Source organism: Morone saxatilis, unplaced genomic scaffold, assembly GCF_004916995.1.
Source record: "Morone saxatilis isolate NCDOM2014 unplaced genomic scaffold, NCSU_SB_2.0 Contig14, whole genome shotgun sequence".
Taxonomy (NCBI): domain Eukaryota; kingdom Metazoa; phylum Chordata; class Actinopteri; family Moronidae; genus Morone; species Morone saxatilis.
The window spans coordinates 17,096,247-17,114,323 of NW_023339696.1; the positions used below are offsets into that span (position 1 = coordinate 17,096,247).

The window sequence follows — 18,077 nt, forward strand, 5'->3', positions numbered from 1 at the left end:
CAATAAAGATTAATGTTTCCACGGATGAAATGCTTCTTTAAGAACAATCGTTGTTTAAGCCTTACATACATAAATAATCCTTGGGGTTCAAAACATAGCACTTTTAATGCACAAGAACACTGTGCGAAGAATATTATTATTCATAATGCAGGCGTTTTTCATATTCCCTCTCTCCGTCAAGCAATTAATTTAGTTCATTTTCCATCAAGGTTTGTATCACTGTTCATCAAGTTCCTCTCAGATGTCTGAAATAGCACCTTTGTGTTTTAAAATCTGCTTTTTAAATTTGAAAATAATCACGATTTTCATGTTGAATAGACCAAACTAACAAAGACTAGTTTCTGCTTGGGCGTGCTTTATGATGCTGAATGAAACTTTCCGTTCATGTCCACAGGGTAAATGGATAAAATAATCAACAACTACACATTGTAGAAAATTATTGAGAATCTGGGATTACTGTAGCTGTTGTGGAAACGTTCCTGAACAAAGTATCTATCATAGTATCATGTAGCTACTGCATGATACCCACACTTACACACATGTTTGTGTTTGTTTTTTTGGGGTACATTTTTATTGATTTTCCTTTCCTGGACCTTCCACTAATCCCTATGAGAGCAGAAATTATTTTATTTTGCACAATGCAGTTTGAAATTGCAGTGAATTCAAATTAAGGCGAGCCAGATTGTTTTAGACAGCTGTCTGACTGGGAACTCAGTTATGAAGGATCTGCAGCTACGACACATTGCGAAGTAGGACTACTGCTGAGCAACACCTTGTCTCAACTTATTTTACCATAGTTATTATATTACTGCCTCTGTTGGCTTTAAACGTACTTTAAATCTAACAAAATGACTCTTATGTGGATCAGTATGTGACCAAATATGTTTCAGTTCAAACTAAAATTCCTTTGATGTGAAAACTAACACCATTTTTAATAGGCTCGTTTTTCTACCTTTTCATGGATAAGATTTTAATCACCTATGCATTTAAGAAATGTCAGGTCTCAGTGGATGTGTGATTGTGCACACCAGCTTTACACGCCCATCTGGAATGTGGAGAAAAGTGCTAATTGAAAGGGGTATACAAGAACCAGTGTGTGTTTTTCTTTAGAAATGCCATCAGTGGGTGTGTGCCTGTACATTGTCTTATACTACAGCAACTATCAGTGTGTTTGTGTGTGGGTATTTGTTTATGTACCCTATAGGTAGCAAAGTAAATGTGTTATATGTGGTGAAACAGACAGCAGGCTGATCGATCATTCAAGCTGCTGACGACATCAGGCTTAGCAGTGGATTTACTGTAGTGTCATTGAGCCAGACAGTGAATCATTATTCAGAACGGCTGTTTTTTTTTTCAACCTGACCTCTGACCTCTATGCATCCATTGAAAAGCAGAAGAAAAGTCAAAATATACACTCCTTCTGGACAACATATTAATGATTCGACAGGCAACAAAGCAGCATCTTCTCGCAATAAGGAGCTTTAGGAAAGACACAGAGGTAGAGAGATGATGAAGTGATTTCTAATAACTTCTCTGGGGAGTAAGAAGTAGGTGGATGCACATTTTGTATGAGAAAGAGAGAAGGTGAGAGAGATAACTAATAAATACACTGTGTGCGGAAAGGGGGATGGTACAGGCTTTTGTATGAGAGACAGAGGGAGGGAGAGAGAGAGAGGCAAGGGACTCAGAGATGGCAGGAACCATGGTGAGTGGAGTTAGGCTGAGGGAAGAGAAGCTGAGGCTTCGCTGTGATACTGGAGTAGTGCTGAGAGCAGAGGGATGCGCAACTGAATCCGAAAAGCTCTTGACTCAATACTGAGAGAGAAGCTTTAGAGAACAACAACATCTGCGAGCTCTCTTACGAAGAACAAATGATATTTCTGTGTGATGCAAGTTAGTGGGTTTTTTTGGACAACATAGCATAGAAACAACTTGCACTCCATTCAAACGTTGTGGAGGAGTTGAAAGCAGGCACGGCCGTGGTTTTCTTTCAGGTTCTCTTTGGGGAATGGCGACAAACTAATGGGAACTGTAGTCTGCGAGTCTGAAGCCTTATCTTAATATAATACAAGATGCCTGTGATGAAGGGCCTCCTTGCACCACAAAACACCTTCTTGGACACCATTGCAAACCACTTTGATGGCACTCGTAAGTATATTTTTATGTTTATTTTGTACCCTACAATTGACCTAGCAAATAGTCTTGTATGATTTGTAAAAAGAAAATTAATTAAATTTTAAAAAAATTAAGTAAAGAATTACTACATTGCATATGTTAATGTTAATAGGCAGTAGGATTGCAGGTTAAATGTTATTTGTGAGACAGACAAAAAAAAAACTAAATGGTAGTCACTGTGTTTTAAACTTTTTCTTTAGAGATACACATTATTAAATTAAAATCAGAAAAAGAAATGTGTCTCAGTTTTGAAGTCTACCAGCTAAGCCCACTGTAGCTTTTAGGATTTTAGCCTCTGGCTTTTTTGTAACCCACTTTAGGATTGTGACTGGCACTGAAAAACACCTCTGTCGACAAATGTGTCAAAAGTAGTGAGATCCAATTATAAGAGTGCAACTTATGACAGTAAACCAGAACTAGAAATGGAGTCCTTCTAGGATGATATAATGGAACCGATGAGCCACTTGTTGAGATTTTTTCAGTCAAGTTCTCCCTTTAAAATGAACAAACAAAGAAATATTAAATGGTATCTTTCAACAGCAATATTAAAGGCTGTAGAACTTACGTTTGTTATCTTTCCTCCAATTCAAAATCTACTGAATAAATAATACTTTATCCACACTCTTGCCTGGGAATTTCTGCATGTTTTCAGCAGTTTTTAACCTGTTTCTCACATATTCTTCTTCAACATTACACTTTAAAACCTTCAATAACTTTTTGTGGCAGGACAGACAATTGCATTTTGTTTGTTTTTTTACTGAATTTGATATTTGCTTTGTACATCATTTTGGTACTGTGCGTAGGGAACATGGTGGTAAGGTGGCAGGAGAGGCGCAACAAAATGCAAGGTGCATGCATATGAGGCAACGGAGGTGTTCATATTTTAGTGGAAATTGTTGCTGCTGAAAATAGACGTCTCAATCTTTCAGCACAGTTTCACTCATTTAATAATTATGTGATTCCACCAGCAAGCACAGACTAAAGATAATTACAGAATTATACTTAATACTAAAACAAATGAAACACAAAACATTTGAGACCTGAAAAAACAAATCTTACTTTAATAATTTTACAAATTTTACTCTACTACTTTTGCCTTTTTTACTGTTATTTTTCTACAAATCTTGCAGATATCTGTATACAGATATCAACTTTTAATAACTCCAAAAATGTAAATTCAACTTTAAAAAACACATCAAATCCAAAGTGGTTCCACAACATTACTTTCCTATTTGGAGTTTCCTTGTTTTATTAATTCTTTTTAACTCAACTTTTAACATAACCTTTTTGCGGCACCTGAATATAATAGTAGATGCACTCAGATACACACTCACCGACCTTAACATGCATTAACAATGCTGGTCTGTGTTATTGTATAACATAGAGCCTAACAGTTAGAAGGTGGTTGTTTATCTTCATGCTTCAACAGCAATGAGTGTTCATTTATTATGTTCATTTATGCTTTGCTCCTGCCAGTCCAAGTCTGTTAGTGTGCACCATGCCTCAGAATCAAAGTAGAAAGTCATCAGCAGGCGCTGGACAGCTCTTTCAAGAACATGATGAAAGGTGTGAGAGAGTGTGTGTATGGGTCAGACTGTGCATGTCCTTTACAACTTAACAAATTCACAAATTCAGAGTGATGGCACCATCTCTGTCTGCATCTCCCAATCTCTCTCTCACACACATCGTCCATCCCTTCTTCACATCGCCTTTCTCTCGCTTTCTGTATGAGACAGTCACACATGTATAGACTTGCACAAACTGTACACACATCAGCACAGCAGACATTTTCTCTCTGAGCTGCCACAATACTGTACCAGATGTACAAGTGTGTGGATTGATCAAGTCGCTGAGTGGGAGGTGAAGAGGCCAACTGACAAGAGATGGTTTGAGAGCAGAGCACTATTCAGTATAAGAACTGCCTTGAATCTCTGTCTCGGTTGAATTGAAAGCCTTTCTGCGTGATGGAAGACAAGGGGATAAGGGCAGAGCTGAAAGTCTATTTCGACTCAAATCTTGATAGGAAATAATACAAATGCCCACTGTGTGAATGTGAATTAAAGCGGGGCTCAGGGGAATGGAGGTGGTATTCACATGACCCTGATATGTGAGCAGGGAAATTAATTAATATGAATTATGCATAGGCCAAGAGCCAGTCAAATGTCATCAGAGGTCTTGCTCCATCATCCTCTTTGAAAGCAGAAACAATTATATTATTCATTTAGAGACTTTAGAGTATCATTTATGATATCAATAATAATATTTATTTCTTTACTTTACAGTTGACTCCGGGGTCAAGTGTTTCATAGATCTAGATTTTTAATTGTGTCAGTGTTATAATTGTACAGTACCAGGTTGTTTTTTTTACCCTCCTTGTCGACAGCCTCTTCTGCTAATTGCCTCGTAGGTGTTGGAATTGCATTCCTTGTCATAAGTGCTGTCATCAATAATTAGTGACAATAATTATTGTGTATGAGTGACTGCAATTTCACTGAAAGGAAGCAAATAGGAGAACGCCCAGTAGAACTGGTGATATAACAAGGATAAAAGTGATTCAGTGACGAAGAAATTGAAATTCTTTTATTAAAGTATGATTCACTACATCATTTATCTCTATCTAGACTTAGGCATGAGCATTTACTGGCAAGAAATCACTGTGGGTAAGTTTCACTCGCACAATTCTTTGGCCAGACAGACTTTGATGGCTGTCAGTGTGAACCATATTGTCCTCTTGAATAACATGGATCCATAGAAACAGGCTGAGGGAGAGGAAAGAGTGGATTTAGAGACAGGACCCAACATTTGGTGGTAAGAAATGTGAGGGAAGACGTATCTTCGTTAATGAACCTTACAGTTGATACAGGAATCTGACTGATTTGCATCAATATTGATCAAATTGATGTGAGTAGGTGATCAGGTAATTGAAGGAAATCTGCACAATGGGTTTAAAGGGCTTCAGTTTTAGCTGAGGAGTTAATTTATCTTCACCAAATCCTTGGTTGTTCATGCTGTAAGCACTTTAGCAATTAGAGTAATTCAAATCTGCCAAATGCAGTGAATAAGAATCAGAATGAGGCTAATATTGCAGATACTTTATTGGCTACATCTGTGTTTCAGAGGGCACAGTGCCTTGGCAACCCCGTAGATGCAAATTGCAAGATTGCCATATGTTTTTTGTTTTTTTTCTACATAAATTGCTATGGCAACACGAGCTTGGAAAAGATCTTAATTTAGTTTCTTGTGAGAGAAACTGCACACTTAACCAGGTAGAATATATTTACACATTACTAATTGCATGTCCTTTCCTTTGGAACAAACACACACTAACACCCCCTTGATGCCTGCTTAGTAATTAATTTTTGGGTTTCAAAATCACATAAAATGGATCAGCTGAATCTATAACTGCATGCATCTGAACAAACTGTGATACTATCTGTAAGTGTTTACTTTTCTAGGTTTAGGGGAAAAAAACAAAGCATCACTCTCATTAAAACTAGCTGCAGTGCAGGTGTTCATTGTTGTCTTTGCAAATATATCATCATTATAGTGTTTTTGCAGCATAGTCAAAGATGCCTGTTGGAAATTTAATCCACATTCATTCAGAGACCAACTGAATGAATAAATGAAATCAAGACCATTCAGTGGACTCTGATGATGGCGAGATTTTGCTGTTGTCTCTCTTTAAAATTAACACTGCATGACCCCATACACTTTAGTTTTAATCATTCTGCAGCTCATAAGGAACGGATTAAATTAGGTAGGCTTTTTTTTTTTACTCATTACAAAATGCTCGCTCCATTGCATGCAACATCTTGCAGCTTAACTTCAGTGCTTTGTGGAATTGCAGTTTCATGATTATTTTCTTCTACTTCATCATCTACAAGATATGCCCTAAAATGACTCTTCAGTGTTCCAGCAGTGAGCAGCAATGTTTAATGGTGTTTCTCTTTTCAAGCAAGGCTTTCATTTTCAAGTATCTGTCAGAATTGATTTCACAAAGATCTTCATGTCCACCATTATTTCTCAGGCATAAAAGTATCCTTCAGATGCAGAAATATTCTCTCTCTTGTCCTGAGGGAGCATGTACTGTTATGTAACAACTGAATATTAAAGTTTTTGTTAAAATATGGCTCTGAGCTGTGTGTGAAAGAAAAATGTTTTCTTGGTCCATGAGATGTTTTTTGTTGCAGGAATAAGGAATCAATCTTTAATAACAGCTTTTAACTAACTAGGTCTACTTGCTAATTTGTCTGAAACATCTTTAAAGGTGCAATGTGTAATTCCTGGCCACATGGTCTCTGTATAAATATGAAATAGTATTACCACTGCTCGCTGCAGACAGGTTGAGAAGCTAGAGTGAAGATAAATCCACTTTTGAATCCCCAAAGTTAAAATATAAACTCTGATCTCTCCTCCCACCGGAGGATCAGAGCAGAATCTGGTGTGACTACGGGTGTTTATTCCTCCAGAAGCTCTTGCTCTGCCGGCTCTTACACATTGGAGCTTTAGGTGAATTACACTTTTGGGGAATATGCTTATTTATTTTCATGCTATAAGTTGAGGAGATTGATAGCATTGTCACGGTAAAAATTGTGAATGCTACCACTAGCAGCCACCTAACTTAGCACAAAGACTGGAAACGGAAACAGCTAAACTGTCTCTGTCCATGTACCAGAATACTCCTAATTAATACTTTCTTATCAATTGCCTATGTAAAAAACAACAATATGGCTTTATGTGTCAGGGTATTTCTTGATCGGAACCAGTAACTGCCTGGAGTCTCGTCTGGTTGCCTGGCGACTGGAAGTTTATTAGGTACACAAAGCCGAAACTAATCCAGTCTAATACAACAGTCTTGAAATAAATCGAACCTTCATGAAGGTTCTAATGTTTAGTTTTTGTTTTAATGGTTTTAGAGAGGTTGATTCATCTTGTTTTTGTCATTTAGCCCATACTCACATAACAATACATAACTATTCATCCTAAAAAAACAGGACTGTTGTAATTTAATAGGCACTGCTAGTTAGGTGTACATAAAGTGACCACTGAGTGTAAGCAGTGTAAGTGGTAAGTATGAAGAAAAACTCCTTTGGAGGTTTTCCAGCCTTATCCCGGGCTAGACCCAAAACACACTGGATCATTATTTATCTCATCTGGCTTGGGAACTCCTTGGGATGTCTCAGGAGGAGTTGTAAAACGGTGCTGCCACCCTAACCTGGCCCCTGGATAAGTGTCAGAAAATGGATGGATGAATGACATTGTTCTCAATTGTGTGTGTGTGTGTGTGTGTGTGTGTGTGTGTGTGTGTATATATATATACTAAATCTATTGCACAACTGGTGGCAGGATGAAAACATGCCTCACATGCTAATTAAGGGCCAAAGCCTCACTGAGGCACTGGTCCCCCATGGAGCCAGCTGGGCCCCTGCATATATCCTTAGACTTCATACACACCACCAGCTTACTTCAAAGGCCGCTCTGATGTACACTGGACTATTTCGGAAGCTCTGAGCTGAAAGCAAATAGAATGACTCAGATAAAAAAAGTTGTTTTCTGTTGCTGCATCAACAAATGAATCAAATCTGGAGAGAAGTATGTAGAGGAAGATGGGGAAAGAGAAGAGTCAACCAAAGAACCTGCTGGTCGCCTTGTCTGAATGTCATATTTTCAGAGCTGCAGCTATCTCAAGCTGTGTCACAGCTGTGCAGTTAGAAAACCACAGAATATTGCCTCAGTGCTCAATCAGTCTATTTCATTTACCAGTGTCACACAGAAGCTTTACCTCCAACCTCTTTTATTTCCCTTGCAGACAGTAACTTCCTACTGGGAAATGCTCAGGGTCGTTATGGTTACCCCATTGTGTACTGCTCTGATGGATTTTGTGAGCTGACCGGCTTTGTTCGGACTGAGGTGATGCAGAAAACTTGTACCTGCAGCTTCCTCCATGGAGCCGAGACCACCGAGAGTGTGATCCAGCAGGTTGACAAAGCTCTGGAGGGCCAGCAGGAGTACCAGGGAGAAGTCTGCTTCTATAGGAAAAATGGTGAGAATCATATTCACCCAGATGTTGAGCGGGCATGCACTCCTACTTTTGTGTCCTAAAAAAGTACACGTGAAAAATTGTGATGATGGCCTGAATCTATCATTGTGAGGACAGTTATTTTTAAGGAAAGCAATTTCAGAACACATACAGAAGAGATGAGGTGAGACGTTACAATAAAAGTTTTTTTAATAGAAATCCAATCATCATTTTGGGGGTAAGAAGCTGTATAGCTGTATTGCTGGATAATCTCAAAGTAATAACTTTTTAATATCCTCAGGAAATTCATTTTGGTGCCTCCTGGATATTGTGCCAATTAAAAATGAGAAAGGTGAGGTGGTGCTGTTCCTCTTATCCTTCAAAGATGTCAGTGAATCATATGGGAAAAGTCATCACTTCAGCCAAGGAGAAGGTGAGGCCTGGCTACATGCATTTAATAACTGTTAACAGTCCCACATTAATTTAGACTATATCATCTTCAAAATGTCAGTTTGCCATTATCCTTCATACAATTTAAAGCCAAATGGAAGACGTGTGTGTTTTTTTTGCTCACAGGTATGTCAGAGGCTGCTCACCAGAGCAGGAAGAGAAATCGCTCACACTTTTCCCAAGCTCGAGAGAGGGGAAGGACTATTCTGCACCAAATGACCAACCTGTTCACCAAGCGGGGCAAGAGGAAGCTGACCAATGTGAGTGCTAACTCCTGGCTTAAAGATCATCAGACCTACCATATACATACAGTACGAGTCTCAATATGTCCTCATTGATTATTGCTAAGTGACGTTTGGCAACTTTCCTTGAAATAAAAGCATTTGCTCTCTTAATAGCTAAACTTTTACATGATTTATCATGTAAATACAGATGACATTTTAATCAAGGGCTGCTCCAGTTGTGGTATTCGCCAGGCAATGTAGTCAGGTCTTTTTAAATAATATTCCAATTAATTAATTCATCACAAATTTTTGTTTTTCTACCAAATATTTTTTACAATTACTGTCAAAAGATATGCAATATTGTTGTACTGGAAACTGCCTGGTCTGCTCAAAACTTGTTTATTCAAATCTATACAAAATGGATTCAAAATGTTATGATGATGGTGATGACGATGAAGATGGATGATCATAAGCAGGTTTACTGGCTACCCTCAGTGTTTCATGCTGAGCTAATTACTGCATGCAAGCACTGCCTCCATAGACTGAAGAAAATTCACATTATTTGTCCTTTTTCATTCTAAAATTTGGTTTCAGGATTCAAGGTGGCTGTAAATATAACCCAAGCACTTCATATTTGTAAGATTAAGTAAGTTTATAAAATGAGCTTCCTCTCTCCAACTGTGTCGAGTCAGCAGGAAATCAGTGAGAGCTCTGCAGATTAAAATCTCATACTTTCCATTTTTCAGTGTTCAATTTTTTGTGATGCTTTCAGGATTTGTATGTGATTTGTATGTGCCATGTCTTTCAGAGCGTGTTTCAGAAACCGTCTCTACCTGAGTACAAGGTCGCAGCGGTGAAGAAGTCCCGTTTCATCCTGCTACACTACAGCATCTCCAAGGCCCTATGGGACTGGCTAATTCTACTGGCGACCTTCTATGTTGCTGTTGCTGTGCCTTATGACATCTGCTTTGTCAATCATGATGAGGGCGGTGACCATCACTCACTTGTCAGTCGCAGCACTATTGGCAGTGATATAGCAGTAGAGATGCTCTTCATACTCGGTACGATATATTCATATTTGATTTGAACTAGAACTTGTAACCAACTTCCACAAAACAAAAGTCTTTCTCCAGATAGTAGGCGATTGTATTCTTTTTTCAGTGAGATAATTGGTAGCTTGTACCACTATAATTTTAAAGTAACATCTCCTACACTGATTGCATGCTGCACACCATCTGACCTTTATGTATAAGCATCTTGAGCAGTGTTATGCAGAGACAACAATGTTCAGTTTAAATGAAGAATAAAATATATTTTCCAGTGCAGCTGCAGTGGTTTCCTTGGCAATGGCTAACACATAACTAAACCTCCTACCTTTTCTCGCCCACTCAGGGTGTCTCTGTTGCCCCAGGTTACCAATCATAATTAGATTTCTCTCACTTCATCCCACTTTTCCTCTAAAGGAAGTGTGATAGCACATCTGTTATGAGGCTGACTTCCTCTCTTTCAACAAGTTTTCATCTAGGGACAGACAGGGATGTTCATGCTCGAAATGAACTCACCTGGTATCACACACTGTTTCTCTATCTATCCATTTAGAGTGGAGTAATGCTAAATGTCAAATGCTTGTCCCTGATCCAGTTTCATTTACATTCACATGCTCTCTATATTCAATCGTATTGCAATAAACAAAAGAAAAGCTTGCCTTTTCAAGGAAAAAGTTAGGGGTCAGGGATGTATTATATAAATTGAGTCATACGTTAAGATACTATGGAAATACTGCTAATGCTAATAATCATCCATGTAGAGCTAGAAAAAGTTTTTCTTGTTTTCAATTTTCTATTAATTTTAAAGATCATTTATACTTGTTTTTCATTTCACTCCTTTCCCTAGTGAGCTACAAATGAAACACCTATTTTATAATTCTGAAGTGTTTATTACTAATTCATTTACTTATAAATTATTTTTGTATGTACCTGACCTATAGTCCTATTGAACTCCCCATTTTAGGCCTTTTTACTTATTATTTCTTTTTTGTGATAAATGTCCTTTGCTTCTGTTTTCACTGCTGCTTTTCAGATATTATCCTGAATTTCCGCACCACCTATGTGAGTCAGTCAGGTCAGGTAGTGTACGACGCCCGATCCATCTATCTCCATTACTGCACCACTTGGTTCTTTGTGGATCTGATCGCAGCTTTGCCCTTTGACCTTCTCTATGCTTTCAACATCACAGTGGTAAGATTGTTGTTTTACATATCTTGAAGTATACTATGCTAGGTTTTATACTTTACTGTCTTTTTAAGAGCACCAATTTAAAGACCAGTCACTAATGTGTCAGTTTTAGTAGTGTTATTCCCCCAGAGCATTGGACTGGAAATGATTATCCCTCTACATTCAGCCACTTCACTGAGCATCCTTGTTTGCCTGCTCACTTCAGTTCTATTCTCCAGATAAACACTAGTACTTCTCATGGATTAGTCTTACTTTGCCAAAGGCCTCAGCTGACACACAAAGACATCTCTGTAACTGCAGTTTTGGTTTTGTTGAAAATGAGTCCAGTTAAAAAGTGTTTCTCAGTAGAGACTATTAAAAGACACAGTATCAAGGTTAGAAGAGAAAAGAGGATGGGCCACAGGTCATATTAATGAATTTATATAACAGAGCAAAAGTGAACTAAAATTGTAGTGTAGTTAGTGTAGTAATAGTGACACAAAATGATGTGTGTTCTGCTCTCCTCGTCCAGGCCTCACTGGTGCACTTGTTGAAGACGTTTCGTCTGCTACGTCTGCTGCGCCTGTTACAGAAACTGGACCGCTACTCCCAGTACAGCGCTGTGGTCCTGACCCTGCTCATGTCTGTGTTTGCTCTGCTGGCTCACTGGATGGCATGTGTCTGGTATGTCATCGGGCGCAAGGAGATAGAAAGCAGTGACCCTGTTACCTGGGACATAGGTGAGCACTTTGTGTGTGCGTGTCTGTGTGTGTTTGACAGCTCCAACATCACTGAATCACGAGTATAATGTTCTTCCTTACTCATTAAGCTTTCCTGAGACATTTTTAGTGTCTCTCATGGCAACCCCAATGGGTCAGTACTGCTAGTCACGCTTGAATGCCTGAATGCTTCAGCATCATTTCAACCACTAGCCTGTCTCCTCTAGAGGAAGTGTAGATCACAGAGTAATTCCATTATATCACCAGAAATATAATGTATTCTAGATTATATCACTCAATACCCATCATATTACCTAACAAAGGAGGTAGGTCATCCTCTGAAGCTGACTAAGACTACTTCTCTACAATACATTAAGTCACCTAAGACTCCCACATTAGTCTTCTAATGCCATTTTCTGACGTCATCCACCAGGTTGGCTTCAGGAGTTGGGAAAGCGCCTAGAGAAACCATACATCAACAGCACCATGGGTGGGCCCTCCATTCCTAGCGCCTATATTGCCTCTCTCTACTTCACCCTCAGTAGCCTTACCAGTGTCGGGTTTGGCAATGTGTGTGCCAATACAGATGCTGAGAAAATCTTCTCAATCTGCATTATGCTAATGGGCGGTGAGTCAACTGAAAAATTTCCAGAATGTTGATTAATCTTCTGTGGATATCATAATGTTCCTCCCTCTTGCACCTCCAGCCCTGATGCACGCAGTGGTCTTCGGCAACGTAACAGCCATCATCCAGCGCATGTACTCACGGCGCTCTCTCTACCACACCCGGATGAAGGATCTCAAGGACTTCATCCGTGTGCATCGGCTACCTCAGCAGCTGAAGCAGAGGATGCTGGAGTACTTTCAGGCCACCTGGTCAGTCAACAATGGCATCAACGCCAATGAGGTGGGTTAAGATTCACAAATTAGTAGTGTTCTCATGGTTGTATTGTGAGTATTTAAGCCTTAATAAGAGTTGTTTCTGTTGAAGTGAATCTCTTTTTAATGAGCAACTCTACTGTATGTGAACTGTCTTATATGTGGGCTGCAGAAATTTCTTTTTCGTGAAGAAAAAAAATCTTTTTGTGTGGGTGCTAGATACACTCAGAAATGTCATCCTTACAATGTGGGTCACCTCAAATTCTCTGGAGTCTTATTCCATTTCCTTAAGTAGACTGCACGTTGTTGCAAATAGAACTTCGGTAACAATACCAGAACCGATCCAGGAGAAGTTCCCTGTAATTACAAAAGCAGGAGTTGAAATAGAGAGAATAGTCATTAACACCCTCGCCACCACCATCTGTAGATAATTAATTCACTGTAGAAGGTAACAGACACAGTCGCTAGTTTCTGATGAAGTGCTGGCTTTAACACCTCATGTTTGTTTTTACTGAGCAGCTTGGCACATCATGTTAGTGCATCAACCTTTTTTTTTCCTGGTCTTGTATTTAGCAGTAGTGGACCAAGTATTGAGATATTTAAGGCTAATTAAAGTATCAGTAACTCAAGGCAGAAATGTCCAAGTTCCAAGTTAAAGTCTTCAATTAAAGCACCAAGTGACGTTTTTCCTGAAATAGAGTAACATGAGTATTCCACCGATTTATTTGCTTGCCTTTCAACTCTGGTTTGGTTCCTGCTTCAATATCTGGGTTTCAGCCATACTCAGTTGATGTGTGGACTGAACAACCAAAACTATAAGCTGAAAGTGGCTAAAATCTACATAAAACAGCAGGGATGGGTTTTCATTCCTGCACCCGGCTTACAACAGATGTCTTTCTGCCATGTTTTTCGGTTGTCTGTCTCACATCTGTTTGACAGAATAGATGCACACACAATTTTAACTAATGCAGCTGTTAACTGTCTACAAGTTTTTAGAAGAAGCATCTTTTTAAGCTTCAACTGTATTTTCGTCTAACTTAAAGAGGTGTCTATGTTGTTAGTGTATTAGGCAATACTTGCCAGCAAAACACTTCTAAGTGCATACATGTAGTACTGACCAGATCCAGTGCGACACTGACAGATGAGTCAGATTGCTCCTGTTGTACTGATGCGGATGCTTTTCATGGATGTCTGTGCATACGGTTTTGTGTAAAAGCATCTTGTCAATGGGTAGCGTCTTTATTTGTCCATCACTAAAATGAGATAGTGATATCATTCAGAGAGGTTGGGGATATTTGTAACTCCTGAAACAGTGTAGCAGATGCATTTCTCTACCAAATGCATTGTAATGATGATTGAAGTCTTATTTACTCTGTCCTGTCCTCTCTCTGTCTTAGCTGCTGCATGACTTCCCAGATGAACTACGAGCTGACATCGCCATGCATCTGAACAAAGACATCCTGCAGCTGCCTGTATTTGAGCGAGCTAGCAGAGGGTGTCTGCGCTCCCTCTCCCTGCACATCAAGACCTCCTTTTGTGCTCCAGGGGAATACCTTATACGCCACGGAGATGCCCTACAAGCCAACTATTTTGTCTGCTCGGGTTCTCTGGAGGTTCTGAAAGATGGCATGGTCCTAGCCATCCTGGGTCAGTGTGCACCAAGTGTGAAACATTTCATCTCTTACTCATTGCACCTTGTTGTAACCCCTCGTTATAATCAACAATCCCTACAGGCAAAGGTGACCTCATTGGGGCCGACCTTCCAGAAAATGACCAGGTGATCAAGACGAATGCAGACGTGAAGGCGCTGACCTACTGTGACTTGCAGTACATCAGTGTCAGGGCTTTGAGGGATGTCCTCGGGCTGTATCCAGAATATGGCAGCCGGTTCAGCTCTGACATCCACCACAACCTCACCTACAACTTGAGAGAGGGCAGTGAAGCTGACGTAAGAAAGTGGAAAACACTGCAAAGACAGACTGAAATTACAATTGACTAATTTCTTTGCTCATTAACAACATACCTGTAATTTGCCACCAAATATAGAATGTGTGTGTAATCCCTTGTTAATTAACTTCAATATCTCCAGGGAATAAAAAAGTTTCCATGGTCTTCTCGGCTGTCTCAGGTATGTGTGCATCACTGAGGTAATTACTTCAGCTCTGATCTGTGTGATTCATCTGGCAATCAGTTAAATGAAAATCTGTATTTACATCACAAGGCATTAGTCTGCTTTTCTGAAAACATAGAACTGTTGTCGTTCTGTAATTGTGGAAAATGGCATATTAACTACCTGGATGCATGTACATAGCTGAGATAAAGGTAGCTACAATGCTGCTAACTGAAAGAAACAGAAAGGAAAATGGACTAAACAAGCAAGACTAATTTGATAATCAAGAGATTAAACTTTAAGCTAACGTGCACAAGCCAACTAAATGATTTTTCAAAAGGAGCCTAAAAAGGGGCTTTATGACACTGTCAAAATCAATGAGACACGTTTATAATAAGAGGCAGAGTAGGCTTTACTGTATTCCTTAATTTCAGGTTTGTGTGCACAGTTTGTTATCCAGAAGGTATGAGGGTTTACTGTTTGCCCCAGAAAGATTGTTTTTTAGCCAGCTTGCATGCTAATGCAAAGTAGAAATGACAATAACATCTAAAGTTCACTTACTAATATAGCAAGACTGTAGTTGTTTGTTTTCTATTCTTGGTTTCTGGTTCTTTTCAGAAGAGAAAGCTCTGGATTTTGCCCTTTGTATTTTGATTTAGCATTCTTTACAAATATGTATTCTTTTTCCATATTTGGCACCAGAAATTAAATTGAGCTCCTCCCTACTGCATATTTTAGCCCTATTCATACACTGATATAAAGGGTATATTGTTAAAAAAAAAAGAATCCTTGCAACTTTAAAACTCTTGCAGCCTCCATTAAATGTCAACAACAACACCTAATTTGCTATCTATCATCTCCTCAGGGCCATGCTTCTATGGACCACAAACTACCCTATATTATTGAGGCAGATGATGCGGAACATGGAGAAGACATGAGACACTCTCAGCAGAGGAGAGTGCCTCTGTTACAAGGAGCAGGCAGCCCTGTTCATCAGCCCTGCCTTAGCACCCTGTTAGGAGAGGAGCTCCGCCACATCAGTGCACTCCGCCGCTGTCGGTCACCTGTTCAGGACGGTAGAGGCCGCAGCCCCTCTCCTCAGCCATTCCACAACGAGGAGCTCTCTCCGTCTCCTTTACCCAGGCTTACCATTGACTCTGGCCTGAACCATCGGCCTGCCAAGCTGCTCATGCCATCCTTACCTTGTGTTAGTCCACTGAACCTAAGCCCCAGGTAACCTGTTTATCCTGCTTTACCCAAATATGATTCAGCAATTTAGTTTGCATCTATTTAGAATTGTGTAACACTGATTTGTGTCTCTGCTAGGGTCGTGGATGGAATTGAGGACAATGGTCACGCATTTCAATTTAATGTAGAGCAGAGCGAGACAAAGACTAATGTAGCAGGTAAAGTCTCTGCAAGCTGTACACTGGATGAAAAGTGAACTATATTGGATTGGGGGCAGCAAAAATTTTGATTGAAAACACAGATGCTTAACTCTAAATTATGCAATGTTGAATAAGCATAGGAAAATATCAGATTTGATTATTTCTCTATTCAACCAGTACCGATAATCCCACTCATTTGGGATTAGATGTCATATTATATATTGCATACCAAGTGGTGAAAAGGTTTTATCTGAGACGAACTATTTCTCTATTTTTCATCCTTTTTCAGACCGGTTCAAGGTGAGTGCTAACCTGCTTCTGGAGACAGAGGAAGTGAGACAGAACATCAGCAAACTGAACAAAGAGGTATGGAACATAACTGTAGTCTTTGACACAACTAGGCCTTGATCATTTTCCTCCAAGTGTACCACTGATTCTTGCCATGAAGGATATCCAATTATTAAAAGGTAGATGTACATATACAGCCAACTTTTCTTTGTCTTTTTAGGTGAGCAACTTGAACCAAGAAGTAACCAACCTTGCCAAGGAGCTCCACGACATAATGCACTTCTTACCGTCTCATATGGCCATGCTCCATTATAACCCTCCAGTCTCCTCATATTCCTATGGCATACCGATGGCTCCCAGTCCTAGTGTGTCTGCTCCCAGCAACTGGCAGCCCCATGTCCCTTTAAATATTGCCACTGGGCTGCACCTCCATCATGAAGCAATCAGCCACCCTGCCAGAAATGTGTGGGGCTGCAGCGGGATGTCCTCCCAGGGCAGAAGTCCCACGCTGCTACACTCTTCAAGTCCTATGTCATCCTGTTTACACCTATGCTGCTCTGACAGAGAGGGGGGCACAGCCCACAGGTTACAGAGCCAGTGTGGTCCCTTCCAAACCTCCAGAACAACCCCAAACTCTCCCTACATGACCCACCCACATGCCCAGGCAGGTCCATCTCTCCTGGCCCTCAGTAGCTTCCCAGTGATTTGTCAGGCCACACAGGTGGCCTACAATGCCTCTATTCCCACAATGAGCAACTCTCACCCTCTTTGTTCCCCAGTAAATTCAGTCTACTCCCGTCCATCTCTGAGTGTTCAAACCAACTCTGATCCCACACATAATCAGACCAACTCCCAGACACCCATCCATTCCTCCATCACTCCCACTGGCCAGCCACAGTATCACACTACTTTCAGCTCTTTTGCCCCTTCAGGAGTCCACACTTCAATATGTACAGGGCACAACCAAAGCCAACAGGGCTCTATCAATTGCCCCAAGCAAAATGAGCCAGTGAGATCCAGTCCTACCCACCACACGCAGACCCTTGCATGTTCTCTTCTGGGGCAGGTAACAGACAGAGACTGTAGAGCTTCACTGTATCAAGAAAGGACAGAAAATATTGAATTTCCGTGTATGAGCATCAGTTCTCCTACAGGAGAAGTTCAACCACCTCACTTGAACATGGAGGGAATCCAAACCCCACACTGATGACCTCAGTATCTTGTTGTGTTGCTGTATGATAAAAAATATTTTATTGTCCTTTTAAAGATTTTTGGTGTAAAGTTTCCATCAAATAAAATGTCCAAACTGCTGGAACCCTTAAACATTGGGTTGTGTCCATGTTTGTATGGAATTATTTATTAAATTGATTACTTACTGGTATGCATGCACCACACACATTCAATACAGGATAATTTCGATATTTATAAAATATTTGTCATGAGGTGCACAGCAAGACATTAGCACAATGGAGATTTATTGTATATACTTTCATAGCTGTCATTACAATTCAGTGTAACCTGGCTTCAAATGCAAGTTATGAACAATGGGCATGCAGCGCCACTCAGTGGTTACAGTTAGGTACAACAACAAAAGGCTAATCACACACAGCAC

At 39.9% G+C, this 18,077-nt stretch overlaps 1 protein-coding gene across 1 annotated transcript; it reads left to right on the plus strand.

The window, feature by feature from the left end:
- Positions 1-2,072: 2,072 nt before the first annotated feature.
- Positions 2,073-17,672, plus strand: kcnh4a (potassium voltage-gated channel, subfamily H (eag-related), member 4a). Its single transcript, XM_035654852.1, has 16 exons — positions 2,073-2,148; positions 7,985-8,218; positions 8,496-8,627; positions 8,771-8,904; positions 9,677-9,929; positions 10,948-11,105; positions 11,614-11,821; positions 12,234-12,428; positions 12,508-12,707; positions 14,077-14,326; positions 14,413-14,627; positions 14,769-14,807; positions 15,655-16,022; positions 16,116-16,195; positions 16,467-16,543; positions 16,686-17,672. Exons 1-16 carry the CDS (start codon positions 2,073-2,075, stop codon positions 17,670-17,672), a joined length of 3,606 nt encoding a protein of 1,201 aa, XP_035510745.1.
- The last annotated feature ends 405 nt before the right edge of the window (positions 17,673-18,077 follow it).